This window comes from Myotis myotis, unplaced genomic scaffold (genome assembly GCF_014108235.1).
Source record: "Myotis myotis isolate mMyoMyo1 unplaced genomic scaffold, mMyoMyo1.p scaffold_m19_p_10, whole genome shotgun sequence".
Classification (NCBI taxonomy): Eukaryota; Metazoa; Chordata; class Mammalia; order Chiroptera; family Vespertilionidae; genus Myotis; species Myotis myotis.
The window spans coordinates 360,599-375,643 of record NW_023416314.1 but is presented as its reverse complement, the minus strand read 5'-3'; the positions used below and the strand labels follow the sequence as shown (position 1 = coordinate 375,643).

At 52.1% G+C, this 15,045-nt stretch overlaps 1 protein-coding gene across 8 annotated transcripts; it reads left to right on the top strand.

Annotated features, from left to right (window-relative positions):
• The first annotated feature begins 329 nt into the window (after window positions 1-329).
• On the top strand, window positions 330-14,784 carry LOC118664191 (histone H4 transcription factor). Of its 8 annotated transcripts, none has more exons than XM_036324036.1 (10): window positions 330-477; window positions 5,144-5,331; window positions 11,210-11,439; window positions 11,691-11,802; window positions 11,966-12,118; window positions 12,617-12,694; window positions 12,777-12,897; window positions 12,982-13,120; window positions 13,200-13,324; window positions 13,838-14,784. In XM_036324036.1, exons 2-10 carry the CDS (start codon window positions 5,154-5,156, stop codon window positions 14,172-14,174), a joined length of 1,473 nt encoding a protein of 490 aa, XP_036179929.1. In that variant the 5' UTR covers window positions 330-477; window positions 5,144-5,153; the 3' UTR covers window positions 14,175-14,784. The 8 variants fall into 8 exon arrangements, with proteins under 8 accessions (XP_036179929.1, XP_036179927.1, XP_036179925.1 ...); XM_036324034.1 differs by having other exon boundaries at window positions 404-481; XM_036324032.1 differs by lacking the exon at window positions 330-477 and adding an exon at window positions 488-893.
• Window positions 14,785-15,045: the final 261 nt, after the last annotated feature.

Sequence of the window (15,045 nt, the reverse complement as noted above, 5' to 3'; positions counted from 1 at the left end):
AAGAAGGATTAAGAGGGTGAAAGATAGCGGTAGGATCCAGTTCGAGCCGAGCCAAGTCGGTAGCACCGGGCACCCAGCTTCTGACACCTCCGCCTCGCCGCCCAGGCAGCCAGCTGAACGCAGGAGCCAGTCCGGGAGGTGAGACCCGGCCGGGCACCGCCCCGAGGCCTACGCAAGTGCAGTGGGGCCCGCGCGCCGCCCGCGCAGTCGGGGGACGCAGCCTCGGGCTCCCTGGCTGCGCGGCGCAGCGCTAGGCTCCCTGCGGCGCCCGCCACCCTCCTTTTCCCTACAGTCCGTCGCTCCGCGCGCCCGCCCCTTCCGGGTTTTGGCGCGCGTCCGCACCATCAGTCGCAGCGCCCATTGGCTGTTAGAGAGATACGAGAGCGGCGATTGGCTGTCGCTGACGTCGCTCAAGTGCCCTCCCGGAAATGGTCGCGGTGGAAAGGGGAGCTGGAGAGACGCCGGAGCCGAGGGGCGGTAGGTAGGACCCCGCGCCGGGTGGGCAGTGCGGGGGACCGCGGGCTTCGACACCGGGCTCTTCCCGGGTCGCCCCGGCGAGGCTTCCTCTCGCCGCTCGGCCACGGCGTCGGCCTGCTGCCTGCGCGCCCCAAACCTCCCTGCTGTCTCAGCTGGGTCCCCGCGGCGCTGCGACCCGGTCTCGCCCGCCTTCGGGGGCAGGGCCCGGGGCACTGCGGGGCCGCGCCGGAGAGGCGCTGCCCGCCGGGAGCGTCTCCTTTCTTCTCTCCGAACCCTATGTCCTTGCGGAGCCGGCGCCCACCGCGGGGGCGGGACTCCGTGTCCGCCTGCGCGCTGCGAGTTCTGCCTTCCCTCCGCGGGCGCTTTGTTTTGGTCGCTGTCGTCACGCGTCCGAGCCTTCCCTCTCCTGCCGAACCGTGAGTCTCGAGGAGGCGCGGAACCCGGTCCCTTCTTTGCCCGAGTGCCATTCGGGGTTCCGTCGGTGCCTTGCGTTGTACCCACCCGCCAGCACTTGCTGATGGCGTCTTCCCATGATTCCTGTGAAAAGTGTGAAGGACCCTCGGGTTTTCCGTTGGTTGACCTTTTTGTAGAATTAGATCAAGCTTAACATCAGCGCACCACCAGGAGCAAGGAGACGTCACGAGTAGCTAACATTTGTTGAGTTCGAGTGGTGTGTTTTGCTGAGCACTTTAATATTGTGTAAGTTGGTTCATAAATAAGTTCAGTGAGGCAGGCATAATTATTCCCATGTTACTTTGCCTAAGGTCGTGTAGCTAGTTGGAGCTTTCTGACTAGATCTGTTGTCTCCATTCCCCATTACTGAGATATTAGTATTCCTTTTTACATTTAAGGAAACAGGTTTAGAGAAGCTAAGTGATTTGTCCAATAATAAAATAATAGCTTCGTTGGTTAGAGCGTCCTGCCAAGGTTGTGGGCTCCATCCTCAGGGTGTATACAAGAATCAACCAATGAATGCGAAGGTGGAACAACAATCCGATGTTTCTCTATCTCTCCCTCCCTCTCTCTAAAGTCAGTGAATTTAAAAAAAGGTAATAAATTAAGTTTGCTTAAACATTAAGAGACCCCCTAGGAGGTATGTGCTGGCCCTGCAGATAGAACTGAACAGGGCGAGGGCCAGGCTCTCTAAGAGCTTCCAACATAGTGGAGGAAACTGACAAAGGAACTATTTAGTGAGCTGTTGTGGGGGTTGTGTATATAGATGTGATGTCTGCGGGAAGGAGGGAATCAAAAGGAGAAGTAAGACAGATATAGGAGGAAAATGGAGCTAAACTCATTGGCTTTGAATTCCTTTTCCATCAATCTCTAACTTTGTGGCATTAGGTAACTTACTTAACCTAATCGGCCCATTTCTTCATCAGTGAAGTAGGATAATAATGGTACCTACCTCAGTAGGGTTCCTGTATTCACTTTTATTTACTTATTAATATTTTTTATTTCAGAGAGGAAAGGAGAGGGGGAGAGAGAAACATCAGTGATGAGAGAATCATCGATCAGCTGCCTCCTGTACGCCCCACACTGGGGATGGAGCCTGAAACCCCGGCATGTACCCTGACCAGGAATCAACCTTGAACTCCTGATTGATAGGTCAGTTTTCAACCACTGAGCCACGCATGCCGGGCTATTAATGCATTTTTATATAAATAAGACGCTTTGAATAGTGCTTGACACTTACATTCTAGGCATAGCAAAGTCATTGAAACAAAAACTTGAACCCAGGTCTTACAGCTGGTCCAGTGCTCCACTACACACGTTGTTGCCTCCTTGCATTCCCTGCCTTGGGAAAATGTGGCGGTCAGATAGTCACTCTGTCCCATGACTCCCCGGGGTAGAAATAAGCAGGGCACAGGAGAGAAAGAAAGGAGGGGGGCAGTGAAAGAGGGATTCGGGGAACTTGCAAGGTTTCAGGTCACTCTAGATACCTGGTAGCCTGCTTCCTGGCTTTACCCCAGTCCCAGCAGCAGTGTGCTTAGAACATTTGTGCTCAGTACTGTGCTGGCCACAGTGTTAGGGACACAGGTGGGTGTGAAATGGCTTCTCAGAAGCAGCTAATATTGCCCAGTTGGGTAAATGAGAATAGAACACAAACAATCATGTTGACCATGAGCAGCATAAAAATAGGGTTGAGATTTTCTGGTGTCAGCCCAGCAAACCCATGTTTACCCCAGAGTGTGGAAGGTGACTAGATTCTTCTCGGGGGAGGGGCAAGGGCTGTAGATTGAAAAGGGGTTTCTCTGGTAAGCAGTTAGGTATAGTAGGTTCCTGTACTGGTGGGCATGCAGGATTTTATGTATTTTGTATTCTCTCTCTTCCCACCGCCTCTCAGTATGCAGTAGAGGCCTTTTTCGTAGGTCTTGCCGGTCTCAGGGAGGCCAGAGGGAGCAATGCCTACTCCCAGGGTCCACATGGTAGGGGCATTGAGAATCATTGAGAATTCTCCAGGTGAGGTGACACTTGGGACAGAGTCAAGGCCTCTAGCATCCTCTCATCCCCCAGAACTTTTGCTTACAGTGTCATCCTCTGCTGTTCTGTTTTCTTTTAATGGGGAAAATTCTATTGCTCTTCAAACTCTGTTCTGGAACTGCCCACCTGAGAATGGAGTGCTGAGTTAAAGGGGCAGATTTCTAGGCTTAACCCCAGCTTCCTGAATCCAAACCCCTAGGTGGGGAGCAGGAGAACTCTGCATTTGTATGCTTTATTAAAAGTTATTGTTTGTTTGTTTTAATATATTTTTATTGATTTGAGAGAGGATGGGAGAGGGAGGGAGAGAGAAACATCAATGATGATCGGCTGCCTCCTGCACGCCTCACACCTCATACTGGGAATAGAGCCTCAACCCGGGGATGTGCTCTGACCAGGAATCAACCTCGACCTCCTGATTCATAGGTTGAGGCTCAACCACTGAGCCACACCAGCCAGGCAAGAACCTTTCGTTTTTTATTTAGCTTTTTTTTTTTTTTTTTTTAAATATATTTTATTGATTTTTTACAGAGAGGAAGGGAGAGAGATAGAGAGTTAGAAACATCGATGAGAGAGAAACATCGATCAGCTGCCTCCTGCACATCTCCTACTAGGGATGTGCCCGCAACCCAGGTACATGCCCTTGACCGGAATCGAACCTGGGACCTTTCAGTCCGCAGGCCGACGCTCTATCCACTGAGCCAAACCGGTTTCGGCTATTTAGCTTTCTTCAACAAATATTTAATACATACTTAAGCATGCTGAATACACATTAAGTATGATATCAACTAGACAGATTTGGCTTCTTTTGTTCAAATCAAATCTGCATTTTATATATTTATTTATGTTTAGTACTCAGGCAAGAGGTTTATTAAAAAGCTCATGAGCAAGAGGGAGTTATCCCCTCCCCAAGGAAAAGGAAGAATGGGCTTCTCTCTCTTTTTTTTTTTCCTCTTTACATTTTTGTTTAGAGGATGTTAGGGGAGAGTCTGAGGAAACCACCGGGTAGGTTAGGGAAAGGCAGATTGTATGGCATTTTGAGAGTCTGGCAGGGGCGTTGTGATGTGATGCAGTAAGAAATAAGGAGCTTTGGGTTCATTTGCAGGCTGTGAGGTTAGAACAGCCGTGGGCAAACTACGGCCCGCGGGCCGTATCCGGCCCGTTTGAAATGAATAAAACTAAAAAAAAAAAAAAAAAAGACCGTACCCTTTTCTGTAATGATGTTTACTTTGAATTTATTAATTCACACAAACACTCCATCCATGCTTTTGTTCCGGCCCTCCGGTCCAGTTTAAGAACCCATTGTGGCCCTCGAGTCAAAAAGTTTGCCCACCCCTGGGTTAGAATAGAAGGAGCATGGACTTTGGAGTTAGCCCAACCTGACCTTGTCAGACCCAGTGTGTGGCCTTGAGCAAACCAGTTAATCTCTCTGAGCCTCAGGTCTTTATCTGTAAATAAAGTTAGCCTGGCGGCATGGCTCCTTGATTCAGCATTGACCTATGAACCAGGAGGGCACATGTCCAGGTTGCGGGCTCGATCCCCAGTGCAGGAGACAGCTAATCAACGATTCTGGTCATTGATGTTTCTCTCTCCCTCTCCCTCTTTGAAATCAATAAAAAAATATTTTTAAAAAATTGTGCTTACCTCATAGTGTGATGAAATTAAATTAACCGACATAATGGAAATGAAGCGCTTAGTATGGTGTTTGGCATATAGTAAGTGCGAAATTAAAAACAAGGTTTTGGTACCCCATTTTGAAGCTGCTGATGTTCAGGAGTAGGAGGGTTGTTACTTGGCTGAAGTCACACAGCTAATAGATGCTGGTCCCCGGAGTCTGGATTTGCACTGGTTCTTCTCCAAGGCCATCTCTGAACCTGAGCTTTGTTCTGCTTCCCACAGGAGTCATTCCCAGGTGGGTTGCTCTGAAGCTATATGAGAACATGTTAAAGTTCTTAGCTCCGTGCCTGGCACGTGCTAATAAACTAGGTTAGTTTGTGCTCTCCTTTCCCGAGAACACAGAAAGCTTCGGGATTTTGAGGAGCTCTTCCATCCTTGTTGGAAAGGCACAGGCTTTCTCCCAGGCAGCTGGAAAGACTCTGCTGCAGGTTCTGGGAAGGCTGCCTACCAGGCTCACCCCTAGCCACACGGGTGTAACCCTGCAGCTGTGGACCTTTTCCTCCTCCTCCAGGGTGAAGGCCATGCCGCCCCCTGGGAAAGTTCCCCGAAAGGAGAACCTGGGGCTACAGTGTGAGTGGGGGTCCTGCTCCTTTGTGTGCTCAGCCATGGAGGAGTTCTGCGAGCATGTCACTCAGCACCTGCAGAAGCACCTGCACAGCTCGGGGGAGGAGGAGGAGGAAGAGGAGGAGGACTTGCTGGGTAAGCAGAACACGGGAAGGGAAAGAGCTGGAGGGAAGGTGGGGCATCTGACTTTCCTTCCCGCAGACGGAGAAGGCAGCCCAGGAAAGTGGTGGTTTAATTTCCTAACTGTGCTTTTGTTGTTTATAAAAACACTAGGGGGCTGGTACACGAAATTCGTGCACTGGGTGTGTGTGGGGGGGTGGGGGGAGTGTCCCTCAGCCCAGCCTGCCCCCTCTCACATACTGGGAGCCCTCAGGCGTTGACTCCCATCACCCTCCAATTGCAGGATTGGCCCCTTGCCAGGCCTGATGCCTCTGACAGAGGTGTCAGGCCTGGGCAGGGGACCCTCATTTCCCCCCATCACTGGTTCTGCCCCCAGCCCAGGCCTGATGCCTCGGCCAGAGGCGTAGACCCCCATCACCCTCCGATCGCCTGATCGGCCCCTTGCCAAGGCCTGACGCCTCCGCCAGAGGTGTCAGGCTTGGAAGGGGACCCCCATCTCCCCCCGATCACTGGCTCTGACCCCCGCCCAGGCCTGAGGCCTCTGGCCCAGGAATCATGCCTGGGCAGGGGACCCCCATCTCCCTCTGATCGCTTGCTCCACCCCCCGCCCAAGCCTGACGCCTGGGCAAGGGGACCATCATATCCCCCCAATCCCCAGCTCCGCCCCCCCCAGCTCCCCGCGGTTGCAGGCTCCGCCCCTGCCCAGGCCTAACGCCTCTGGCTTGGGCGTCCGGCCCGGGCAGCGGGGACCCGCAGCTGCAGCGGCCCCGCGATCGTGGGCTCCGCTTTAGGCCCAGGCAAGGGACCCCTAGCTCCTGGGACTGCCAGCTTCGACTGTGCCCAGCTCCCATCGCTGGCTCCACCCCTACTTCCTGCTATCACTGGCCAGGGCGGCAAAGGCGCCTGATTCACCGATCATGGCTGGGGGACAGGGCAAAGGCGGCCCCAGGGCCGCCTTTGCCCTGCCCCCCAGCTCTTAGCTCCCCCCTGGGTTTCCAATCACTGTCAGTGGCAGGGGGCTTCTTCCTGCTTTCCCTTTCGCCTCCCTGCATTGTGCCTACATATGCAAATTAACCGCCATCTTGTTGGCAGTTAATTTGCATATAGCCCTGATTAGCCAATGAAAACGGTAGCGCCGTACGCCAATTACCATTTTTCTCTTTTATTAGTGTAGATTGTAGATGCATAGAAAACTCATTCGACAAGGATTTTCAACATGAATCTGCTATCTTCCCATCAAAAGGCAATTATTGACAGTACTTTTGTGAACATTCTTTTTGACCTTTCTCTACATGTGATAACTGATATTTTTATATGTATTTCTAAACAACCAGACACATAAAAGTTCTTAATTCATTAATCCTCTCATGGAAAATCTGCAGTCACCACAGAAAAAGCCACTGAAGAACCTTTACTCCTATTGTCCTGACTCCAGCCCACTGTTTGCAGCACCAACACTGGCCTTTGTAGTTCCCTGGCTTTCTTCATTCTGTCCTTGCATTCATTTCCCAATTCTTTTCTTAAGGTCTTCTTTTCATATAGGTCATGACTTGCTAGTCTGTTTGGGTTCATTTTTCTTTGAGCAATCCCAGGAACAAATCATGACATGCCCAGCTGATGTGTCAGTGGTTGAGCGTCGACCTATGAACCCGGAGGTCACGGTTCGGTTCCCTGTCAGTGACATGCCCAGGTTGTGGGCTCAATCCCCAGTGTGGGGTGTGAGGAAGGCAGCCAATAGATGATTCTTTCATCATTGATGTTTCTATCTCTCCCTCTCCCTTCCTCTCTGAAATCAATAAAAATATTTTTTTAAGTTAAATAAAACATGACAAAGCTAGTTAGTTGTGGTACCACCACCAAAATGGATTCTGAATCTAAACGTAGAGATGACATCTGGTGTGGTCTTGTACATTTTGGCTAGTTTTTCCTGAATTTCTGTCTTAGGAACTGTTGACTTCCCAGGGAAAAGGATGTCAGCGACCCTTTGTTTCGTTAAAGTATTCTGTTAGTCATGAACTTCCTGATCTGCATAGTTACTGTGTTGTTCATGACAGCAGCTGATCTTCAAGCCTGGTTTTCCTGTTATTTATTTATTTACCTATCTTCTATATATATCCTATCTAATAAAAGAGAAACATGGTAATTAGCCATACATCCGCTACCCTTCCCATTGGCTAATCAGGGCGATATGCAAATTAACTGCCAGCCAAGATGGCGGCCAGCAGCCAGGCAGCTTGAAGCGAACATGAGGCTTGCTTGCTTCAGTGACAGAGGAAACAATGTTCCCCGCCTGCCTTGCCGGCCTCTGAGCTTGCAGTTTGAAACATTGTTACAAGTATAGAAGCTAAACAAAACTCCAGAAACCTGCTTTCAGCCAGCCGGGATCTCAGAGCTGGAGTTGAAACAGTGTTTCGATTATAGAACCCAAACAAACCAGATAACTGCTTTCAGCAGCAGAGGCCTCAGAGCTGGAGCCAGAGCTAAAGCTGGCCCAGAATAAAAAAGAAAAAAGAAAAAAAGGAGCGGTTGGGAGCTTCAGTCACCCGCCAGCCTGAAAACAGCCCTCAGCCCCTCACCCAGACTGGCCAGGCACCCCAGTGGGGACCCCCACCCTGAAGGGTGTGTGACCAACTGCAAACAGCCATCATCCCCTCACCCAGGCTGGCCAGGCACCCCAGTGGGGACCCCCACCCTGATCCAGGACACCCTTCAGGGCAAACCAGCCGGCCTCCACCCGTGCACCAGGCCTCTATCCTATAAAAAAGGCGAAAGATTTATGCGATCTGAAGAGAAACCAGAGTATGATCCTATATAGTAAAAGGGTAATATGCCTCCCAGCACTGGGATCAGCAGAGACGCGAGGCCTCCCGGCACCGGGATCAGCGTGACAGGGGGCAGCGCCCAAACCCCCTGATTGCCCTGCGGCTCTGTATGTGACGGTGCGGCGCCCCACCCCCCCCGCCCCCATGGGCCCTGCTCTGTGTGTGATGGGGTAGAGCCATAACCTCCCCATCGTCCCTGCCCTGAGTGTGAGAGTGGCGGCGTCCCAACCCCCTGATCGGCCCTGCTCTGTGGGTGATAGAGGGCGGCGCCCCAACCCCCTGATCTGCCCTGCTCTGTGTGTGACAGGGGGGCAGTGCCCCAACTCCCCTATCGGCCCTACTCTGTGAGTGACAGGGGGGAGCTCCTCAACCCCCTGATCGGCCTTGCTCTGTGCGTGACAGGGGGGAGCTCCCCAACCCTTTGATGGGCCCTGCTCTGTGCGTGACAGGGGGTGGCGCTGCAACCTCCCCATCGACCCTGCCTTGAGTGTGACAGGGGGTGGCGCCCCAACCCCCCAATCGGCCCTACCCTGAGCGTGACTGAGGGTGGCATCGCAACCTCCTGATCTGCCCTGCTCTGTGCATGACAGGGGGCGGCGCCCCAACTCCCCAATCGGCCCTGCTCTGAGCCCGACCAGGGGCTGCACCTAGGGATTGGGCCTGCCCTCTGCCACCCGGGAGCAGGCCTAAGCCAGCAGGTCGTTATCTTCCGAGGGATCCCAGACTGCGAGAGGGCACAGGCCGGGCTTAGGGACCCCCCCCTCCCCCCTGAGTGCACAAATTTTTGTGCACCGGGCCTCTAGTATATATATAAAAGGTTAAGTGACCATCTGACCAGCCTGTAGGTATGATGCGCACTGACCACCAGGGGGCAGATGCTCAACACAGAAGCTGCCACGCTGTGGTGACTTGGCAGCGGTGGTTCTTGGGTGACGTACCCTGGAGCCAGAGAGGAGGGGCCTGATTCTGGGGTGTGTCACCCAAGAACTGCCCTTTCATAATCCGGGACCCCTCGGGGGATGTTGGAGAGCCAGTTTAGGCCCAATCCCCACAGGCCAGGCCGAGGGACACCACCTGTCAGAGGGACCCCACTCACTCCACAGATGCCCTTCGAGCTGCGGGGCCACCCCAGGTGCCACCATCCAGGGAGGGACCACGGGAGGTTGGCTGTAGGGTATGTCCAGCCTGTCTCACCCAGTCCTGCCAGCCACCTTCTAATTAATTTCCTTTCAATGTGCATGAATCCGTGCACCAGGGCACTAGTTTTTATATATATATATATATATATATATATATATATATATATATATATATATATATATATATTTTGTTGTTGATTTCAGAGAGGAAGGTAGAGCTAGATAGAAACATCATTGATGAGAGAGAATCATTGATTGGCTGCCCCCTGCACGCCCCACACTGGGGATTAAGCCCACAACCCAGGCATGTGCCCTTGACCAGAATCGAACCCAGGACCCTTCAGTCTGCAGGCTGACACTCTATCCACTGAGCCACACCGGCCAGGGCTGACTTTCCTTTTATATTGTACAAGCTGTTGGCATCCTGCTGTTTTCACTCCCTGGTAAGTGTTTCTCTCTCTTTTTTTTAATGTGACTACCAATTAAGAATACATTTTACATCACAACCCTATACACAAAAGTTAAAAAACAGCCCTAACCGGTTTGGCTCAGTGGATAGAGCGTCAGCCTGCGGACTCAAGGGTCCCAGGTTTGATTCTGATCAAGGGCATGTACCTTGGTTGCGGGCACATACCCAGTAGGGAGTGTGCAGGAGGCAGCTGATGGATGTTTCTAACTCTCTATCCCTCTCCGTAAAAAATCAATAAAAATATATTTTTTAAAAAATGAAAAAAAGAATAGAAATAAAAATCATCATTCAAAAATCATTCTCCCCTTTAAAAAAAAAGTTAAAAAACATTTGGAAAAATGTTTAACTTTATTAAATGCTCTCTGAAGTATTCTCTTATTCTATTTTTTTTTTTAAAGAAAAAAATGTGGCCTGGCTGGTGTGACTTGATTGGTTGAGCGTTGTCCTTCACTCCGAAAGGTTGCTGTTTCGATTTCCGGTCAGGTCACACACATGGTTGCGGGTTCGATTCCTGGACGGAAGGCAACTGATTGGTGTTTCTCTTTCACATCAATGTCTTCTTCCTTCCCTTCCTCATTTCCTCCTCTCTCCAAGCGTGTCCTTGGGTGAGGATTACAAGAAAGGAAGAAAAAAATGTGGTTTGCAATCCCCTAAATTGATTTCGCCACCCACTAATAGGTCACAGCAGAGTTTGAAATATAGAAAGTACAGAGATCGCTCCCTTCAAATTCTGTTTGAAGTCATGACTGAAATATGTAACTAACAGTGTCAAAAGCCAAATGATATTTACACAAAAGAGAAATTAGGGGATTATTTTCAAAAGTATCTACTTTTCAAAACAAGTAAACCCGTATAAACATTGAAAATATGGTGCTTAGATTGAATGGCTGACGGGCCTTCCTGTAGAAGACAGATCTTGAGCAGAACATGGAAGAAGGATTCGTAGTTTGGCACAAGGAGCAGGGCTGTCCCGGTTGGGAAGCAGCATCTTCCACAGGGAGCAGTGGACACTCAGCCAGGGAACTGCATGCCACTCACCCCGCCGCTGAACTTCTGGCGCTGGGACTTGCACACACCGCCCCTCTGCCTCGATCACACTTCTCCACTCTTTTATAGACACTCGCCCGTCAGATCTTAGCACAGGGGCACTCCAAGACACCCGTCTCCCTGTGTTTATTTTGGAGGGCCATGTCTCCACCTGCAGAGAACTTACGATTGGTCACAGTTTGTAATTATATATGTGATTATTTGATTCGTGCTTTTCCACTCTGGCTGGAAGCTATGTAAGGCTGGGACTCTTTCCTTGTGACAGTCCAGCACTTGGCACACAATGGTGGTCAATGTTGCTGAATGACTGGCAGTTTGGTGAGGGTGCAGCCTCCTCACCTGCTGCTAAGTGCCACAGGTGGAAGGAGAGCTGAGCGTCAGAAAGCATCATGTTCTCTCTAAACCCCTTTCTGCAGAGGAAGAATTCTCCTGCTTATGGCAGGAGTGTGGCTTTTGTTCTCTGGACAGTTCTGCTGACCTTGTCCGCCACGTCTACTTCCACTGCTACCACACGAAGCTGAAGCAGTGGGGGCTGCAGGCCCTGCAGAGCCAGGCCGACCTCAGCCCTTGCATCCTGGACTTCCACAGCCGCAACATCATCCCTGACATCCCTGACCACTTCCTGTGTCTGTGGGAGCACTGTGAGGTCAGCAGGCAGTTACCAGAAATAGGGGTGGGAGAAAGATGCAGGTTTGAACTCAAGAGTCCTTGATCCTTTCTTTGGACCCTTATATTTCTGAGGCTCCTGCTAGTATCTCCTTCATGTCTGGGTAGCTCAAACATTCCCGTCCTCACAGAGTTAATTTGGGAGGGAGCCAAGAGGTCCCCTTCGGGCACATGGGGGTAAGAGTCCCTCCGCCCACCCTCAGTTCTTACCCCAAGTTGCTCCTGGCACAGAGCGCCTTCGACAATCCTGAGTGGTTCTACCGGCACGTGGAAGCGCATAGCCTGTGCTGTGAATACAAAGCCGTGGGCAAGGACAACCACGTGGTGCTGTGTGGCTGGAAAGGTAGGGTCACTCCTTAGCTTCTGGCCTCTGAAGAAACCCTGGGATTGCTGAAGGGTGCTGGGATGGTCCTGCAGGGCACGGCTGGCTGCTTCTGGAGAGACTTGGGGGTCCAGAGCCTACGCCGCGGGTTTGTGCTGGAGCATGACTGGCCCTTCCTTCCCAGGCTGTACCTGTACCTTTAAGGACCACTGTAAGCTTCGCGAGCACCTCCGCAGCCACACCCAGGAGAAGGTGGCGGCCTGCCCCACCTGCGGGGGCATGTTTGCCAACAACACCAAGTTCTTAGACCACATCCGTCGCCAGACCTCACTGGATCGTAAGCAGTCAGAAGACGTGGGTGCAGGCTGTTTAGCCTGTGGGGTTGGGGGCATATTTCCAGGGGTATATGCAACTTGGCTGCATCTACCTGTAGGGCTCAGGCACCTGCCCAGCCTCTGCGGACTCGGAGTTATTAGACATTGTTCCTCTGAGCTGACTGTGCCTGTCAGCCACCTTAGTGAGTCTGCACAGCAGCCCCATGAGGTAGGCTTCTTATCCCCCTTTTTGCAGATGAGGAAGCTAAGGCTCAGAGAGCTTAAAATCACTTACTTGAGACCACACAGCTAGTAAGTGTCCAAGCCGGGATTCTAACTCAGGGTCTCCATGCCAAGTCCCACGCTCCTTCCATGATACTGTCCCTCCCAGTTCCCTAAACTCCCCTTGTCTCCTCGGGGTGGTTCCCTTTTGCCTGGGAGGCTCCCCTCTCTGGGACCCGTTCTCCCCTCTACCTCCACCATCTTCTGCAGCCATCCTTTCTTTTCCTGCCCTGCCCCAGAGCAACGCTTCCAGTGCTCTCACTGCTCCAAGAGGTTTGCCACTGAGAGGCTGTTGCGGGACCACATGCGTAACCATGGTGAGTAATTGGACACACCAGCCTCCCTGCCCACCCCCAAGGTTCCCCTGGCCCTTAGATCACAGCCTCCTCTGTTCCTCAGTGAACCACTACAAGTGCCCTCTGTGCGATATGACCTGTCCCCTGCCATCCTCCCTCCGCAACCACATGCGCTTTCGCCACAGCGAGGACCGGCCCTTTAAATGCGACTGTTGTGACTACAGGTAAGGGGAACTAGGGGCCGGAAATCACAGACCTGGTGTTCTAGAATCCTCACGCCCTCCCACCCTCCTGACCTCTCCTGGCAGCTGCAAGAATCTGATCGACCTCCGGAAGCACCTGGATACCCATAGCAAGGAGCCAGCCTACAGGTGTGATTTTGAGAACTGCAACTTCAGCGCCCGAGCCCTCTGCTCCGTCAAGTCCCATTACCGGAAAGTGCATGAAGTGAGTGGGGCTGGGGTGGGAAGGGTCAGCAGAGTGGGAGGGGGGCTGAAGAGCTGACCTCCCTCTCCCCGCCCATCAGGGTTACTCAGAGCCAAGGTACAAATGCCACGTGTGTGACAAATGCTTCACCAGGGGTAACAACCTCACCGTACATCTTCGCAAGAAGCACCAGTTCAAGTGGCCCTCAGGGCACCCCCGTTTCCGGTATGTCTCAACCTTCCCATAGATTCACACATTTTTCCCCATATTCAAATTAAAATTTTTAATTTGATAGTGCTTTGATGCCCTCCATTCCTATTTAGGCTCAAGGAACCCCAAGAATAGCAGTGAGTGAGGCAAAGATTATTTTTCTGACTTTTGAATTCAAGACAGTGACAAACCCAATAAACGGTGCTCAAAGTCCTGCAGCCAAAATAGAAGTAGAGCCTAAAGGTCCAGAACCGTAGCTCCTTGACCTCACCCTCCACTAATAATTTCTCATTTTTCCCCCTTCCTCCCTCACCCCCACCCTCTGGGTTTCTACATAAAAGTTTCCATTTTGAGTAGTGATTCTTCCCTCTTGCTTTTATATCCTAATAAAAATCTCTCTGTCTTCAACTCCATCCCTTAGAATCCCAGGGCTGCCTCAACAAACCTTGAGTTTGTTCCTTACTTGCCACGCCCACCTTTTCTATGGCCCGCCCGTGCTTGCTGCCCTGTGCACTTCTGCTTCCCCAGGTACAAGGAGCATGAGGACGGCTACATGCGGCTGCAGCTGGTTCGCTATGAAAGTGTGGAACTGACACAGCAACTGCTGCGGCAACCACAGGAAGGCTCGGACCTGGGAGCGGCCCTGAACGAGAGCAGCCTACAGAGCATCATTCTAGAAACAGTACCCGGGGAGTCAGGGCCCCAGCACGAGGCGGAAGAGGAGGGCCGAGGTGGGGAGGACAGCCTCTCAGCCTCTCAGGACACCCCCAGTCCTGTCATCCATGTGGTGAATCAGGCCAATGCCCAGGAGATTGTCTACTATGTGCTGTCCAAAGCCCCGGGAGAGTCCCCCGCCAGCCCCTGAGTCCCCCCCAGGGGCATCATGGAGAAGCTTCAGGGAGTGGCTGGGAACCAGAAGTCCGGGTGGTCTGAAGGCGGTCGAGCAGCAACATTCCTGGCCAGGCTGGGTTTGAGCCAGGCTGGTGGCAGTGCCCCTTGGGGCAGTCCTTGCCAGTGGGTGCCTTTTGGCGGGTGCTAGGAATATTGTGGTCCACTCAGGATCTGGCTTGCATCAGTCAGCAGACTCTAAGGACTTGCCTTTTCTGCCACACCATGCTTTTGTGGAGACCCTGAGGAGTAGGGACTCTGAGGTGGATAGCCTGGTTGTGTATGTCTTCTCGTAGAGGGAGCTAGTATCAGGCTCAACCATGACTCCTAGACATGCTGGAGCAGTGATGAAAATCCTTAGCTGGCACCCACTCCCATCTTAGGGTTTCTCGGGCCCAAGGATGACCTGGATCTAGTCCCTGCTGTGGCCCTTCCTTTCACCCACCCAGCCGAGGCTGTGTCCCAGGAGCCACTTCCCTCCAAACGATTCTTCCTGCCACCCAAGGACTCCGCGTCACTCTCAGGGCCGGGGCGGGGCAGTGTGTGTAGTGCTTGTGTTGGTAATAAATGCGTCTGCTGTTAGTCTTCCCCGTGTTTGGTGCAGTTAACTAGGTAATGAGATACAGCCACCCAGAAGAAGAGCTGGGTAATAAGGCTTGTTCCCCTTTTAGTGGCTGGGGTTTCTGTTCCCAGCTTGCCTCCCCCTGCTTTTGTGAAATGTCCATTTCTTCTCAGCATCTACCCTCCTGGAGGTCCCAGGCAGAGGCCATGAGTTTATAATAGCAGCACTCTAGAACAGGTGAGTGGGGCTAGCCACGAAGATACAGCGCCAGACCAGGCACTCACCT

What these genes read in the sequence shown, in the direction of transcription:
- LOC118664191 (XM_036324032.1), top strand. Translation starts at nt 754, where the DNA reads ATGTCCTTGCGGAGCCGGCGCCCACCGCGGGGGCGGGACTCCGTGTCC. An exon ending in AGAGGAGGAGGACTTGCTGG is followed by an intron (nt 5,332 to 11,209) that starts GTAAGCAGAACA and finishes CCCTTTCTGCAG; the next exon opens with AGGAAGAATTCTCCTGCTTA. An exon ending in ATTACCGGAAAGTGCATGAA is followed by an intron (nt 13,121 to 13,199) that starts GTGAGTGGGGCT and finishes CCCGCCCATCAG; the next exon opens with GGTTACTCAGAGCCAAGGTA.